Source organism: Thunnus maccoyii, chromosome 5 (assembly GCF_910596095.1).
Source record: "Thunnus maccoyii chromosome 5, fThuMac1.1, whole genome shotgun sequence".
NCBI lineage: Eukaryota > Metazoa > Chordata > Actinopteri > Scombriformes > Scombridae > Thunnus > Thunnus maccoyii.
The window spans coordinates 30,053,901-30,071,981 of NC_056537.1; the positions used below are offsets into that span (position 1 = coordinate 30,053,901).

Sequence of the window (18,081 nt, forward strand, 5' to 3'; positions counted from 1 at the left end):
TTTTTCTTATATTAAATGCTTTATTAAGTGGAAGCATTCACATGAATTTGGCACAACAGTATAAATATCCTTATCATTCCATATTATCAGTTTTTATGTGCATGTACGAGCTACAGTATACCGTATGTACTCAAAGAAGAAGAATAACTGGTCAAAAAGATTTATACAGATACCAAAAAATATTTAAACTCCTAATAGAAGTATTATACCGACATCATACATTATAAAAACAGGCTGCTGATGAGGTCCCTATAATTTAAGTATCCATTAAAGTCACACACCCAAAATGAAATATGTCTTATGGGATGTGTGTGTGTGTGTGTGTGTGTGTGTGTGTGTGTGTGTGTGTGTGGCTACAAAAGTTCACTCAAAAGTTCTTTTATTCATGTTTTTTCACTCAAGTTTTAAAAATAATGCTGACATGATGAATGCCATGAAAAGTCAACAAAGTAGAATTGTGTATAGTTCTAATCTAGATCTAATGAAACAGGATTCAAAGTTTCCTTTATAGGTAATGATAAAACAATGCACTGATTATTAGAATCCCTATTAGTATGTTTAATTACTGTTATTATTATGAATACCATGAACACCATAAATCCCATCATCATCACCATATGGGAAATGCATCAAAACACATTGATGTATTACAAAAATCTCAGCTTGAAATCAGAAAAAAGCAGATCAGGGTCAAACTCATACTTCAGCCTTTACTTCAGATAAGACGGTCATGTTTATGGGCTGGGGGGGTCAGGGTTAGATTACTTGCTAGTCCAGATTGGGTGCTTGTTAAATCTGGACCAAACCTCAGGTTTCACACGTTGAAGCTATGTATGTGCAATTTTCTGCTTGACACTTGAACAGACTCAAAAGTCAACTATGTAAAAAAAAAAAATACAGCACTCCGCGTGTTTTTTAAGCTCTTAAATACTACTATTTAGTTCCAGATCTGACATCAATCACTTTGGGTGTGTCTGATATGCCCTCCAGGATATGCTGGATTTGGTTGAGCACCTTTTCGTGGAACACTATATCCAGGTGGGGCAACCCTCTGAACTCTGTTACGTGGACGGGCTTCTCCTGCTGCCCCACCCAACGTTTGCAAAGACCCATGCTAAAGCTGTCCACTGTGTCATCCCCATCAGCGTAAACGAAGTCCACTGGGTCTGCGTTGGGATACTCCTCGTCGTAAATGTACGTTACCACAGTTGGCAGTCCTACTCCGTACATACACCACACCTCAACACCAGGGTGCTGGAGATCACCGGTCAGATTCTTAGTGTCTTCCCACATGTGCCTGAAACCAACAAGAGGACAAGGGGTTTATGAAAGTGGAGTGGTACTGGGACCAAGACTTTAAAGTCCGGTGTGATGGATTTGAACATTTCTGGATTTGGCGAATCCAGATGGTAGTATCAAGAAAAGACACGCCAGGATTTTCTTATCTTTCTATGAACAAAACTACGAGGCATCAGCAAAATTTAAAAGATATTCTAAAAAATAAAATGCTTTAAAACTGTTATTCCTCACAAAACATGTCTACAACCACAATGAAATAATGTCCTGTACACTACCTACCATGGTGGGTGGATACAAAAACTAGAGACTGCACACTTATCTGCTCCTACAGCCCTCATTTACATATTGACCAGGTTCTTGTTTGATCAAGTAAAACTGATCATAGATTACCACTGCTACTTTATACTCACTGTTCAGCAGAGCTCAAAAAGCACTGGCTGATTTTCTTTCATAATACATTTTACACATAATAAATTTGAGTTAGAATGATTCAGGAGTTTTTTTGTTAAACTTAAGCTTGTGTGATAACATTAAAGGATAGGTTCACAATTTTTCAAGTCTGTCTTAAAGCCCCTTTACGCTATGTCATTGTGCAAGATAAACGTGGTAAAATCTTTGGTCGTCAATGCAAAACAGTGTCCTGGAGTGCACTGTGAGACACGAGCACCGACGACCAATGTGGAGCTTTGGCAACCAAAGAGAGTCTGAGGCAAAATTCTGACAGTGTCAGAAATTTAAGACCAAATTCTCACAATGTGACTGCTGAAAGACCAATCAGAATACAGCATGAGATGACCCAGAATACACTGACCAGTATTAACAGTATGGCCAGCTTGAACAGGAGGAATAATTACAGTGAGCAAAACCTGTTTTAGTATTCATATGGGCACCTGACTGTTGCTTTAAGGTAAATTTAAAAAATTGTGAACCTGTCCTTTAGGGTTGTTAGTTACCAGCCATCCTCAAAATTGATGTCTGTAAAGAAGCGCTGGTAGTCCTGGTGGGTGTAGTTGAAGGATGGTGTGGAGATGAAGACGTGGTCCTTCGACCAGGCCTCCTCAGATGGCACCATCCAGGGATTAGTTGTTGTCATCCTCTGCTCCTCGCGGATCTTGATGTTGGAAATCATTGGAATGCCGTCATTTTCACCTACAAAAGCAAGATCCAGTTAGTAACTTCTTCTGTTGTACTGTATTGTATTATACTCCACTCTAAGTACTTTTCCATTACCTGACGCCATGACTCGCAATGCTTTAACAGCGCCCCCCCATGGCGCTGCCAGGGAAATGAAGCCCCTGATGTACTTGTCCTTCCAGGCCTGAGGCTGGTGGTTGAGGAAGTAAAGGACGTAGTGGCAGCCCATGCTGTGTCCCAGCAGGTAAACAGGCTGCTGGTACTGATCATACATCTCTTCCACCAGGTCCTGCAACCTTATGAGATACTCTTCATTCTCATCTGTTGGACGAGGGAGGAAAGGAGGGTTGGAGGGTGAAGTAAGGACATGAGATCTCCATTTGTGTGCATATATAATATACTGTATCGTCATTAGTCATGATCCTCATTATCATCATCAGTATAAATAATGATACAGCATTTGGCCTGGCTAAATCAAAACTTCACAAATACAACAAGCTAACGGACACACAGCTCTAACATGCCTTATACAGTTGTTGTTGTGGCCAACATGCAATAAAAAAGATGTGTATTTACACATCTACCAGACAAAAAGCAATATTAGTAATGACTAGGAGTCATGTGTCTGGCCCTCTGAAAAATATAAGTCCATTATTCACTCTCCACTTAGCTTTGCTTTGGTGTCTGCCAGCTCCTAAGAGAAATATCTTAGTCTTTAGCTGCTAGATTTTTGATTTTCTTCACCAATTAGTGGCTAAAAAATGAGCTAAAAGAGGCTTAAAAAACTCAGTAGAGCTGCAGAGTGACACCTTTCAAATTATATGTACTTGTTTCAATTGTTGCTAAAGCTGCATTACAAATACTTGTATATTAACATTGGATCAAATAATTATGCACAATGTGAAAAGTGTCACTCATGACAAACTCACAGAATTATCACCCGACTCTGCAGTTCCCCTCAGCTCTACAGAGTGTTTTAGTATCTTTCAGCACATTGTTTTAATTTACAGCCTCAGTCTCAGTTGTAGCATGCAGCTGTTTTAAACAAAAAAGCTCTGACAAATACTTCTGTCACAGCACCAAACAGTACACAGACAAAGTTAGCCACTAGCTGGTTAAGGCAGTGGAGCGTTTAATAGCTGAAGAGCCAGATATTTTCCTTTATGAGTTGGTGCAGACAAAAACAGAGCTAGACAAAGAGTCAATATTGGACTTTACAGCAGTCTGATGGCCAAAAACACAACTCTAAATGAACACAAACATGCTTATTTTGTTCCATGTGTAAATGCTGAAAAATAGGTGAGTGTTTGCTCACATATTTGCCATAACAACTTCATATGGTAATATTTTGTTAATAATGTGTGTACATGTCGCACTGCTGCCCTCAAATGGCCCAATAATTTCAGTGAATGCAGCCTTAATATAAAAATATTGATTAGTGGATCAGTCTTGTATAAAGTCTTTACAAGTCACATCATTTTCCTGTTTCTCTTCTGATTTTCGGCTTTATTATTATTTTTGTTTATCTCATCAGGGAAAAGATTGGATATTATTACTTAAAAATGTCAAGCTGAATTGGTCTGAAGGCTCCTTTACCGTCTCATGTACTTTTCCCAACCAACACGTGCACAGTATCGAACCTTTTTATTTCCATATTCTATCAAGATAAACTGCTTGTATTCCAATGGTGAGGTGTGTTACAGCTGTGTAGATATACTGTGTAAAGCTCTTTTAAGCAACCAGTTACAATATGAGTGTGTATGTGAGGGTGCATGTGTGTTTTTACCACTTACTAGGAGTTAATCTCCAATCATACGGTGCCCCTCGGACTGTCTCATTTCGGGTGTATCCCACGTTGACCAAATGTTGCACCATAGTGTAGAAATAACCTGCAAAACACAGCAACGGACTCAATCAGTACCAGATGTCAGACTCTAAGCTAGCTTTACTTGGTACAAAGCAGTTAACAAATTGCAAAGATATTTAATGCTGGAACTGTAGGACTTTTTTATACAAACAAACCAGGGGGATGTAATGCATGAAAAGATGACAGAATCCACAAATTCCAAGCATATATAAATCCACCAAAACAGATGTATCTCTCTCACCAGCCAGTTTGTTATGGTCGAGAAACTCAATGGGATAGGTCTGCCCAAATCCTGGCACCCGGACCTGTACCCCTGGTGAGTTGGATGACCGCCGAGTCGTCCTGTTGTAAACAAGTCTGGACACGCACATTCATGTCAGTCTAGTTGAACAAAAACATGATGAACATAGTGTGACTCTAATAACACCTGGAACAGGACAAAAATATTTTGGTTCCCCCAGTGTAATTGTTAGATCCTGTAGCGACTTCTTAGACCAGACAAAGAGATTCAAGACAGTAGAATAACAAAATTCTAGATCTTTCATTATGTACGGTAATACTAAAATCTGAGGGGAGATCGCAACAGGGAAGGAAAGTGTAAATATGACAGGAAAAACACTGGGGAAACATGGCATAATAAACTATGTCTTCAACTTTCCCCCGAGCATCAGGAAACATTCTCTACCTGCAGTAAGGTAAAGTTGTAGAACAATGGTATTTATTAAGTTGTTTAATGGTGACAGGTAATACAGATTGAGGACAGACATGAAGGGTAGGTCAGTGTTACCTAATGTTATCAATCCAGCAGTCTACACCTATTGGCATGAACATGTTGAGGTCAATCCATAGGGGGAACCAGTGCTTAGTTTTCTTGTAGCACATCCAGTGGACCAGTGTCGGCTTGTCTATCTTAGCTTCCAGACGGTTCCCCAAGTTCCCTGGTACTGGACACACAAACACATCAGTGGATCACAGTGTGAGGTAAGGAACGAAAGGTTAAATAATACTCTAGGTCAATGATCAAAACCAGTAACAGGTTAGCAGAGCCGGGCCAAGGCATGAGTGAATTAAGGGGCTACGTGGGCCACCAGGGTCCCCAAAAACAAGCCAATAACAAATATGAAGCCCTCTGTTCATTTTTAGATCTGCATTCATTGATTTTTTTCGGCCACTTGAGGCAGTGAAATGACCTACATTGAAATATGATCACCTTATAGTTATGGTGACCGTGGTAGAACATTTGCTTCTGAACATATCCAGCAGATATGGAGCAACATTAGTATTCATTTAGAGTCACTCCCCTGGCTAATTCCTGAAAATAGTATCTGGCTCTTTAACTGCTAAAAACTGAAAACAGCTGCCTGCTGCAGCTGGAAAGAGGTGAAAGGTACTGAAAAGCTCCATATGCTGAGGGGGAACTGCAGAGTTTCAAGTTACACAAAGTCATTTGATTTATTGTTAACATAAAATATTGGTTGGTGCAGTTTTAAGCAAGTATTATTACACAATGCAGCTTAATTCAGTTCTGTTTTTTTCAGTTTTATTTTCACCCTCTGTAAGAAGGAAACTGTGTTAATCACAGTTGTGGAGAGTTGGGAATGATTTCATGGGAAAGACCCCCAGAATATGCTTGGGCCAGCTTTGCAAATAAAACACTCCTTCCTTTCATAACAGCATCTGAAGATTTTGGTCAATATTCTACACGATATCTGCTAAAAGCCATTACATGTTAATTAGTTTGCTACACTTTATTATTAAAAACTGGTTTTCACAACATCTAACAGAATGTGTGACGTTTCAATAGCTCTATGTTTGTTGTAAATTGTTTATTTTGACTAAACAGATTTCCTACGTGTTCCGTCAAATATTGACAGGTGATTTCTCAACTTCACGACATGTGGAACCTGATCTTTTACACTTTCCAGGTCATAGTGGCAAATACAATCATACGCCTCAACTTTGTCTTCTGTCCTGTAATGTACTGTATTGTATTTTTGTCATAATTATTGTCACAATAAATATTGTAGACCAGAAACCAAAACTTAACTGACTGCTGGTCATTGGGAGCTCCTCTACGGTAGACTCTATGTTTTTAGATTTGGACAACGACCTTTTGACTGCAAACAGTGAGTCATCAGCAGCGGGAAGAAGGATGTGTACTACACTATGTCACATTGATGCATTATTTTACTGTCTTGATGTCACAGGTACATGACGATTTTATATTACTGTATGTAGTAATTTGAGGGCTGCTGTATATTAGTTGTAGATTTTAACATTAACAATGATAAAAATTAGTATAATATAAATTATATTAGGAACAGTCATCTGTCCATCTGACAGATCAATCAATTATACATAAAAAACCTTTTAGTGTTTGTCAAAGTACATTTTAAAGCCAATTAGCTATATACTTGTTATGGCTTTCATGACAGATGGTCTATAATGTACAGAATAATAATACAATAAAACCTCATTATTAGAAATGGAAAGTAGAAGACCACGTAAGTATCAATGAGACAGTCTGGACTCACTTGCTCTATTTTCAGTCACCACTGTGGAAACAAGAAGTGACCTCATGGCCTGAAAGGGACAGACTGCGTCTTACCCAAACTGGGTCAGGGGCCAAATGCTGGTCTGTGAATGCCTGTAACAGTGTAGCAGGCAATAATACCCACACAGCTAAAGTGTGCAGGGCCAGCGCAGAGCATGACCACTGAATCACATTTTGGCCCTTCGTGTCCTGCTTATCTAGCCGGGTCATACTATGGCATTTCAGAGGGACAGACGTACAGACACACTAGAACAGCAAATTTCAGGGTCAAATGTACAGAGTACAGTGTGTAGCCTCACTGATAGCCTAGACATCAATACGCAGACAGACAGTCAGATAGATAGATGTCTGCAGTATCTATTAACCTCCAGTACACCTTGTTTCTCCCATTATCTGTGCAATGCGTACAGTTTGTCGATGCTGGGATACCACTTGGCTGCAGGTTTGCTGTGTTTTAATTTGATTAAAAGCAAATGAATCCAGGAATATGCGATGAAAGTACGCACAAAACTGAAATAACAGATGGTCTTAAACTTGAAGTCCTCTTCCAGACAGGGCCTCAAGATAAGAAAATAAAACAAGTCTCTCCTTAAGCCTCTCATCAGTTGATATTGTACTTGAGTACATTCCCAAATAGCCTAGATTTAATTTTCAATTAAAAATGAACAAACCAAAGAAAATACCTAAATCTTGGAGCTATCAGGACCCCTGGAGTTCCGGGGTCCCTGGGGCCTTTTCCTGGTCCGTTACCAAGCAGATTTTAAATTCTGGACATGCAAAGACAGCTATATTAAAATGAGTAGATACACTTACCTATGATGAGTGGTGGAGTGCTGTTGCTTGGTAATTTGGCTTTGGCATCGGGAGGGAAGACAACGTTGATGATCCAGAAACCTGAGGAGTGATGAAGCCCCAGCAGAACTACAACCAGCAGCACCGAGCAGAAGCGCCCTGCGGATCCCATGTTTCTCTCAGCCAGCTGTGCTGTCGGGCAGCGCTTCGTGTCGGTCTGAGAGCTACTGGAGGCGGAGGGAGAGGCGGGCCGGTCAGAGGGAAAACTTGAGGTCAGACCAACGTGTTTGTTATATTACCTGTCCTACTTGGAAACGCTTCACGCCTGTCCAAGCATGGCAACAAATTAGGAGTTATTCTCGTTGGTTGGTCTCTTTTAATCTCTGAAATCTCCTGGTTTACAATAAGGATGACACCACACAGGCAGGCACAGGAACAAATAGCCAAAACGTGTAGTTTGCCCTATCGATTTTTACAAATTACACGTATTTATTTACACAAAGAATGTAAATGATTGACCATGAGAAGACTGACGAGAAGACATCATTTTCCCGATACTACAAAAAAAAAAAAAAAAAAAAAAAGAATCAATATTTATATCCAGCTGTAATAAATAGGCTCACTTTACGTGTCTTACCCTACTGTTTATGTTCGCTTTAAATTAACAATAGGCCAACAGCAGTGATCTGGCCCCCCAAGAAAAATATGTGGCCCCAAAGTTTTCTCTTTTATAGATTATATCAAATCTTACAATAAATATACAGTAGATAACATTGTAAACACAGAGCCCATGTAAATCCCAATAAATATGACCTGGTAACTTCTTATAAACTTATGATATAGATAATATAATTTGGCCGATCTGACCAGAACAGATTAGTATCAATAACAGAATGAAGCAGGCCACTGTTGATTGTGTGAGGATAAACTATCAATTACATTTCTAGTCTCGTATATGTTCATGTTTAGCCTAACTTTTAACAAAATCAGTATCAACAGAAGATGTTTGTCATCGCTTACCAATGGAAATGATGACATCTGAACTCAGATACAACCTTACAACTGTTTTATAAATCAGTTTTATTCCTGAATAAATTAAAAGAAAAACAAGACATTAAAAACATATTGGGTAGTGTTTTCACTATGCCAGTTAAATGTCGGCCCCTCAATATAATACTGAAAACAGGCTCAGTGTTGAACCTAAATGCTAACCCCTGGCCTACAGGAAAACAAAACAATTAACCTGAAGGTCATTAAATTTGATGTTAAACTTAAATTGTGGAGTAAAACATTTGCTTCAAAGGTTACCCTTCTATTTCACTTCACACTTGGCAAAGTCCAATTATGAACTGCAGTCAAGCCAGCCGCAATTTGGATTTTATTGTGCGTCTTTTCATTTTATTACGGTAAGGGTGCTAGTAGCGGTCAAAAATGTAGGAAGACTCGTTGAAGATTTCTTGAAAACCAGAACAAATTCTCACAATTCATATATGTGACCAGGTGATGAGGATTTAACCATCTCTGACAGTTATTTTAACCCATTCAACACGGAGGAGATAGCAGAGACAAGAGACAAGGTTAACAACAATTATGTTTATTAAATATACTAAGAAAACCAGAACACTAACATTACTAAAAACAAGGTATAGGATCAAGTATGTTGAGGACAATAAAAACCATGTAAAACAATGTCAGTAGGAGCAACAGCCAAAAATATATCAGGGGCACCGTGTAAAGTAAGAACTACTGGGCGGGGGTGTGGGGGTCAGGAGGAGACCCACTCTAAACAAATACAAAAGGTTTGTGAAATTACACACACACACACATACACACACAACTAAAGATAAAGTACAAGGTGCAAACACAGCAAACAACACTACACCAGCGTACTAGGCCACATGACACATTTATTAAGTGAGCACTTAACAGTCATGTCATCGGTTCAGTCAGTTCTCAGTTGGGGCAGAACAGACATTCACCTGTTTATCATCAGACACCAACAACCCATGAGAGGCAGTGGCTTTGTCTGCTATATACTGGTATATACTGTATATAGAGGAGCATAAATGAGCTACACCTGGTGCCCACTAGAACCTGAACAGGCTCACTTAAGGTAGACTAACCTTCAAGGTGGGCCAGCTAACCCTGCTACATATACATAATAAAAAATAAAATTATAGTAACACGCACATCATATATTGAATAAGATTTGTTAAAAAGGTGATGTCACCAAATAAGTCCTAATGGGATAAAACCTTCCAAAGAGAATCCCAATGTATTTCTGCTCACAATGTTCTTGACTGAGTCTAATTAAAGGAAAATAATAGATATAATTTGAAGTACTTTACTGAAAACAACCTCAAAATAGGGCAGTTTTCCTTTTTCCTTAAGAGATTTGCTGAAAAAAATCAATGTAATCCTGTTTAAAATGACCCTGACTAAAACCATATTAAATTTGAAAGGGAAAGTCCCCTCAAAATTCAAAATATCTAATGTTAGAATATTCCTTCATATTTGGACACTCCTTAAAACTTTAAGGTTTGCAGAAATTTTCAAAAGAAAAACTCTAATATTTCTTCGTTAGTTGTTTGTTGATTAACTCTCAAACACTGAAGACATAGTTGCTTAATCACCAGTAAGATGTCTCACATTGGACTCCTGGGGCCTCTTTCATTCAGCTTGTTGTAACGAGTTGTCTCAGTGTTATTTGTGGCTTATAGATAAGCAGCAGTAACTGCACAGAGGCTTAAGGCCTTTATATAAGACCTTTCTACTGTGTCGGGTTGATATTTTACACCCTCATCAATACCTGAAAGTGGAAAACTTATTACATTAAGGTTTGAGATACTTGTGCTTGAATTGATCCACTTTGTGCAGTTTTTGATATCCATTGCACAAAGAATTTTAATACTTTTTTTTCACAACTGTGTTTTTGGTTAATCAGCATAGTTACGTAGCAGCTTCAGTCTTTTTCTGCAGTGGAAACACATTGATTTGAAGCAACATGTCAACCAGAGTAACACAGCAGCTTTACATGTTGACCTACAGACCTGTGCACTTCATGACTATAACACAAAAATGTTGTTTCTTAAGGAGCTAATGGCCTAAAAAACATCTCTCATAATTTGCCTGTAGCTTTAGGATTTGTTGTGAATCTGGTATTCTTATATTATCACCTCATAAAGCAAAGTAATATTAAAATAAATGCATGAGATCAGAAACAAAACATTTTGTCCACTAACACTTAGGTTAATGACCATCATCCGATCAGTGGAGTTAAGAATATGAGTCTGAAAAGCCATCATGAAAAAATATTTTATTGTTAATAAAATGCGTTGACTACACCATGTAGTACATCATCTCCATTTGATCTCAGGTTAAACTGGAAAAATAAATAAATAAAAATTATAAAATTGAAAAAAACAAAACAAAACACTGTAGACAGAAAGACTGGTTGGCAGTATGAAGACTTCAGTGAGCCAGCAGCACTGGAGCTTTTCTCTGTTTTAGCATCAGAGAGCTCGCAGTTCGTTCACATTACTGAGGTAGTGTATGAAAATATCTAAACAGGTCAATCATTAACATTTGTAGAAACTAACAGTTGTTAAGTTATTTTAGCAAAGACAAATTTAAATTTACTGGGATTTACATGGTAAAATAAAACAGTTTTGTCAGTCACTCTCAAATGTCAATTTTGATTTCCTGGAAAGTTTTGTAGGAGGTTTCATTTGTAAATATCAAGTACTACTCAAAGTACGATTATTCTGAAATACTTCATAAATAAAGACTCTGGTTTTTTGAAACTTTAACGATTAGCACCTGACCATCAACATTGCAACATTATTTTATCAAAGTAATACTGTTGCTAACAGTGAAATGTGTAATACAGTAACATGAAGAAGAACAAAAACTTGATAGCAATCTTGACGACGTACAACTTACAGATATCGTGACCTCTTAGTCATGGAGAATATTTTACATTCATTTATACAGATGCAGCTATTGGAAGAGTGTATTTTATTCAGGAGTTTCAGCTCAATTGTTTGACTCCTCTCCAACGTTTCACAAACACAAGGCCACTTGTAGACTCTTATGTGCCTTTTCAAGTCTGTGTGTTCTCATGTGGATCTTTAAGTTATTGTCCAAGTCTCAAATCTCTGCACTTTTAATGCTTCATGCTCACAGAATCTTTTCCCACAAGTGTTACATGGGTAAGGCTGCTCTCCCACAGGTGCTGCAGTTATACAGCTGTGTGGACTCTCAGATGTGTTTGCAATTTGGACTCATACTCAAAAGATTTCCCACAAGTGTCCTGTTTAAACAGTGTTTCCTTGTATAAGCGTTACTTTGAATCTTATATGGGATGGAGTAGTCTTCATTGTTAGTGTGACTCTTGTCCTCTGTGGTTGTGGCTCTGCATTTCTAGTGGATCCTGAGTCTCCATGTTTGCCTCCTTTGTGATCTCAGCCCTCAGCTACATGAGAGGAGAGGAGCTGGTCGTCACGGTTTGGTTCTGATACCGCAGAGCCTTTAACTGACATGCTGACAATCCTTCTCTGCTGCACTCTGAGTTTCATCAGGACTCAAGTCCAGAGTCTGAACTTCACTGTTGGCACTTTCCTCACAAGCAGGAGTCGACGGAAAAGGTTTCAATCTCCTGTTTCAGTATGTTCTCCCTTCAGAGTGATGCAGAGTTCCTCCTGTTCCTCTTTAATCTGAGGAGGTTCTGGATCCTCTGGGTCTAGACTGGAGTTCCTCTCCTGGTTACAGAGCTGCTGGTCAGCAGGAACCTCCTCCTCCTCCTCCTTACAGACATGCTGCTGTGGGATCTCTGGAGGGATAAAGAGGGGAAAGGGTGAAGAAAAAATGCTGTACCACTTTCTCACAAGGCAGCCTTTATAAGCATTAATGGTTAATAATTATCCACTAATGCTTTATAAATAATTAATAAACCATCAACATTAACACACAGCAAATAAACACACTAATCCTTTATTAATGATTGATAATCATGTATAACTGCAGGACTGTTCATTATTATGAATCAATAATAATAAGGGCTAAATGTTTCTAACTTCCTGATTAGTCATCAGTCCTGCATTATGAATGATTATCAATCATTAATAAAGGGTTAAATGACTTTCTGATAAGTCATCAGCTCTTTAAACTTATTGACAGGTTAGTGTTTCACATTTTCTAAGTCATCAGTAAGTGGTTGAACAGTACATCAGAGTTGTCTACCTAAAGAATTAGATAAATGGTGGATTATGGCGGTACAGAAAGGATGAATTTTTCCAACATGTCCTCATAATGAAATGATTGTACCAGCACTCCAGAGAGACTCATAGGAGCGTTTTCTAATATACCGCCTCTATCTATGCTTTCCAAAACCAATAGATATCACTGTTAAAATATAATAATAATAAATCCAAAAATAAAATATGAGTTAGCTGCTTACATACAATCACACTGCCATTGTCTACTGTCTTCAGTACTTATATAACATGGTAAAGTTTAAGCTACGCACCTAAAACCACAACATCTCTCCCTTGAAGGTGACTGAGGGCCTCAGTCTTCCTCTCTTCCCAGAAGTCCTTCCCTGTGTCGACACAGTAAGTGTCCTGAATGGAGAAGAATGTGTTCTTGTTCACCATCCCCATGTTCATATATTTGAACAGGAGGGCGACCTTTGCATAGTTGTTGCCAGACAACAAAATGTTGGTGGACAAGAGAAAATCTCCAGCTTGCATCCCGAACTTCATTACAGGCTGAGAATTCCACCTCCACAAGCTGTGTCCGTTGGGACAGATCTAAAAGTCAAATAAAAAGAATAATTACATTAGCGTTTTTTTATGCGACCATTCATTTATGATATGCTGACTGTGAAGACGTACCCATTCCACACTTGTTGCTGTGCCCTTGGAAGTGATGTTGATCTCAAACGGGGCAACGCAGTCGCACATCACGCCCGTCTTCAAAAGGCCTGTACATTTATCCACAGGCAGGATGAGAAACGTAGCCAGTTGTCTCAAACAGTCCTCATACAATATTGAAGCTTTGGCACCTATGATGTCATCTTCACAAAGGACATGCTGTTGGTTTGGGAAAACAGGTGTCTGATCACAGGGGGGAGGCTCATCAGGAGGGTCTTCATGTGCAGGGTGGTCATGCACGATCCCATCCATTCCAATAACTTGAAATTGATTAATAGATGGTTCTTTCTTTAATGCTCCACCCATTCTGTTGAGGCACAACATGAAGGCATATGTGTAAAAATATGTTAAAAATAAAAAAACACACACACACCTCGCAACAATAACAGCGTAAAGACTAACCGATAACACACCGTATACGAATTGGAGCGAGATACTCTTCATCAGAGCTGTCATCTGTCTCTCCATCGTCTTTTTCATGATAGTAAGGGGAACCTTCATCTGCCCAGTCGATTCTGTAAAGAAGGAGATATTCAGAAAACGATGATTTCTATCAAAAGAACACTAAATAGTGATAAATGTCATTAGGAAGTACTACTCACACACTGTTCAAGGGGTCACTGAAAACATTTTCCTCCATGTCCTCCTCAATATTGCTCATGTCATGTAAGCTGTAGAAATAAACACATTGAAAATATACAAATTATGAATACAGTATAAACAAAATAGGCCTGAGCGATAAAAGGATAGCAATATGTACCAGTGATAGACACTTCGTCCATAGCAATAAGACAATTGTTCAATAGAATAGTTTCACTTAAATGCATTAAATGCAAACGGCCATGAAAGCACATAAAGAATATGCAAAGTTTGGTTGCATGAACAAACCTCAAGCGTGCTCCCTCCCTGGCTCAGAAACAGCTTTTTGATCAATTCAACCTTTTTTCTCCTGGTATTAATAATAATTATCGATATCGACTGAAATGAAACATTTTATCCTGATAGATTTTTCAGCTATGTCGCCCAGAAGACATGTAGAGCAGAGAAGTTATGACAGTTGACGGCCTTGTTTACACCCGGCATTAACATGCATCTTGGTTGATCCGATCACAAGTGGACGGGTCTAACTACAGGTGTGAACGCACCCAAGATGCATTGAGGATGCATTGTGATCCGATCACTCAGACCACATTCAGAGGTGGTCTGAGCCGTGTGTGACCACATTCTTTTAGTAGTGTAAACACAATGCGTCCTACTCAACTAACGTCCTCTATTTTCCTGCGGACTAGGCAGGGAATTACATCGCTGCCTCCTGGTCCAAAGTTGTGCTCAACTTGTTTGATAACAGGATAAACAAATGCATTCTTTTGTTTTTCATGTGGATTACAAATGTAATCCCCCTCCCAGTTTTTCCTGTTTTTCCGTTCACCTAACTGGTTTTCTTCTTCAAATTGACAATTGGAATAGAAATTAAACCAAAACCAGCAAATAACTTGTTTTTTTAGTTTGTTGGTCTAAAAAAATATCTCAGAAGCTAAACGTAGCTGGATAGTTTCCTCTGTCCTGTCAAACTGATAACTACAGTTTTTAGTTTTGCTGCGCTGCTCGACATCATGAGTTCAAGATTTATCAGGAGGACGACTGCTTTACTCCAAACAGTATGAACCTGGACTGTGTGTGTAACAGCTGATCTATTGGATGTGTAGAAGAACAAAGAACATTAATTAACATTAGATCCTGACCGATCCTGTCAGCATGTCTGGAGATTTAAATAATCAATGAAGTTAGCGGGGAAGTGAGATCTGATCATGAGTGGTCACTCAGGACACAGGTGTAAACAGAGTCTTTGTTCAAGGCTTCTGCAATGACATTCAGATGCTCATCTGTTAATAAGCAGAGCATGTTCTATACATACGGAGATGCGACAGTAAACAAAAACTTAGAAATAAAAACCCATTAATCAGCAACTTTTTTTGTTTGTAATCAAACATATTAGGACAGCACAATGATTTCAATGTGATGACTTGCCTGTCCGTCCCATTAGAAGCACCGATGCTAGACGCTGCTGGAGCTGTGACTTGAAAAGGTTTTCCCTTTGTGGGAGCTGATGTTGCGGGACCTCTCTCATAGCTGGAGAAACAACAGCAACATCAAGAAAATAAGTGACACAGTCACATACCCCTATAATACATTCTGTTACATCCTAAGGTGCTGGGAGGGTTGGTTCGCCTGGACAAACATACCAAAATAAATCAGGAACAGCTCGACAACTACAACTCAGGTCAACTACAAGCAAGATCTTGGACATGAATGGTAACAACCTGGAAACTCTATGGAAATGTCTGTAACATTGTGAATGTTACTATGCCAGAGTAAATTAAATACAACTGAGTACATCAGCCTTACAGAGGCCCATGGGTCCTCTCCATTTTGTTCACTTGGATGAACAAAGTGCCAAAAGAGTACCAAACTGGGACAGAGTCTGAACACAAAGTACTACTTCAATCCATTAATGGAGCCTGTGGGCACACTATGCAGCCTTTGGCAATCATTTACCATCATCAGATCCCATCTATGTGCACAGTAGAAAAAGTAATGAAAAACTACATTGCATCCCGTTGCACACACATGGAGCAAGTAAACAATATGTCACTTTTGATAGGCAGTGCACTGGGTTTTGATGTAATAATTTGCATAAATACAAATTTCCCAGGACTGTAAATTGTGAAGTTTGGCTAGTTGTTGGCCGACATGAGCTCCAAAGCTTTTTTGTTTAACGTTACACTTTTATTGGCAATCATTTTCAGCAGCTGTGGGCTGATCTCGGTAGTGTCACCAGGGCTTTTGGGTCCAAATAAGAAAGTTATGGCGCATAAATGTAAAATTGCAATCCTGGTAGCACTTGGATATTTTTCAACATTGACACGGGGGAAAGGTTACTTGTGTTGGTAACTATGGCCATGGCAGTGTTCTAGCTAAAGCTATCAAACAACACATTGCACTTAGATTGGGGAGGCTAAATTACATGTCCAGCAGAAAACAGGCAACTTCGGCGTCACTCTGAAAACATTTGTCCCTCATCAGTGATTTCCATTTGCCGAAGGCCACACCGATGTTTATCCTTGTTCTCTGCCGTCGCCTGTCCCGACTTCGTTTTGCTTCCTCATGTTTTCGCTTTTTGGACGAAGACAAGAACTCACGCTCCCTTGCTTTTTCTTGTGCTAAATAATAAGTATGATCCTCCATTTCGTCAAAAATGTGGGTTCTCTAACTTCTCACAACACAAAATGGTTAGCCAGCAACAGCAACCACTTCCTCTTCTTTCTTCTTCGTCGTCTTCCGGTGCGTTCGCGCGACCCACTTCTTCTTCTTCTTGGATGTTTAACGGCAATTGGCATCCATATTGTCACATTACTGCCATCTTCTGGAGTTAATTACCTCCTACAGTGTCCTGATTTACTTTTCCTATCCTTTCCTGTGGGTAAATTGTTTAGCCATAATATTCAAGCTCTTGTACATCATTTCCGTTTATTGTCCTGCATTATAACTCTTAGCACAAATATAATTATATTCTAATTTGTATGATTGAAGGTCCTTTTCAGATATTCCATGAAATGATTCCCAAAAGGATCTAGTGCTTTAATTTCAAGCAAAGAACAAATGTTCTAAAGTTTTGATATCAGAATCATAAAATCTACAGTTGTTTTTATGAGTGTTGAATCAATGTCTCAGAAACTCATTACAAGGATAAATATCATTTATCATTTTAAAATGAGTTTCTTCAGCTTTCGGTGAAACGGAGAGTGATGTATCTGTTCTAATTCTGATTATAATCTCTTCCTTTTTAATGGTAAAGGGAAAGTTTGGAGGTGAGGGCACAACTTACAATTTTGATTGTGCATTTCTTTCTCTTTGTTAATCTAGTCCAGATTTGAAAAGTCTTAGTAACATCACAGTGTTTTTTCAAATTTATTCTAATGTGGTCTGGAAGGAGAAATATCAATGAAATCTTCGTTTTTCTGTTTTTCATAAGCGAAATAAAGGTTTTACAAATCTGAAAGTGGGTTTAAACAGCATTAAGGCTTTTGCTACAATGTCTAACACTTTTTCACATCTTTAAAGTAGTGAAAAAACAGAGAATCAGCAGCTAAATATCATTATTTATGTTTCACTTTACCCTGAGAACTTTCTGGTAAGCTCTCGATATTTTTTCTCTCCCTTTTTTGTGGAAATAACTGCTTAATAATACTTTGCAATGATAAAATAGATTGATTTATCACATGAAGTTATACAAATACACATTTGGCAAGAGCTCTACATGTTTCATTAGCACAGCAGGTGAACTGATCCTTTAATTTGAACTTTTCATAACTGGTTAGTTTGGTGACGTACTCCTGGATGTTTCATGAGGCTGGTGACAGAAAATACATTGAACATACATCTGTTGTGTTTACACAGCCATGTAAATAACAGTCAACCTCCTCCACATGAGGTTACTACAC

General features: G+C 38.7%; 2 protein-coding genes across 4 annotated transcripts; both read right to left on the minus strand.

Moving 5' to 3' along the window:
- Window positions 1-10: 10 nt before the first annotated feature.
- On the minus strand, window positions 11-8,198 carry lcat (lecithin-cholesterol acyltransferase). Of its 3 annotated transcripts, none has more exons than XM_042412597.1 (8): window positions 7,946-8,198; window positions 7,668-7,870; window positions 5,088-5,244; window positions 4,542-4,657; window positions 4,227-4,322; window positions 2,530-2,754; window positions 2,253-2,448; window positions 11-1,297 (listed from the first exon to the last, which is right to left on the minus strand). In XM_042412597.1, the coding sequence occupies exons 2-8, from the start codon at window positions 7,816-7,818 to the stop codon at window positions 934-936; spliced, it is 1,305 nt and encodes a 434-aa protein (XP_042268531.1). In that variant the 5' UTR covers window positions 7,819-7,870; window positions 7,946-8,198; the 3' UTR covers window positions 11-933. The 3 variants fall into 3 exon arrangements, with proteins under 3 accessions (XP_042268531.1, XP_042268530.1, XP_042268529.1); XM_042412596.1 differs by having other exon boundaries at window positions 7,668-7,873; XM_042412595.1 differs by lacking the exon at window positions 7,946-8,198 and having other exon boundaries at window positions 7,668-7,912.
- Window positions 8,199-10,947: 2,749 nt separating this feature from the next.
- Window positions 10,948-16,943, minus strand: LOC121897264. The gene is made up of 7 exons (XM_042411657.1): window positions 16,605-16,943; window positions 15,608-15,709; window positions 14,182-14,250; window positions 13,993-14,094; window positions 13,541-13,886; window positions 13,174-13,456; window positions 10,948-12,477 (listed from the first exon to the last, which is right to left on the minus strand). Exons 1-7 carry the CDS (start codon window positions 16,823-16,825, stop codon window positions 12,296-12,298), a joined length of 1,305 nt encoding a protein of 434 aa, XP_042267591.1. The 5' UTR covers window positions 16,826-16,943; the 3' UTR covers window positions 10,948-12,295.
- Window positions 16,944-18,081: the final 1,138 nt, after the last annotated feature.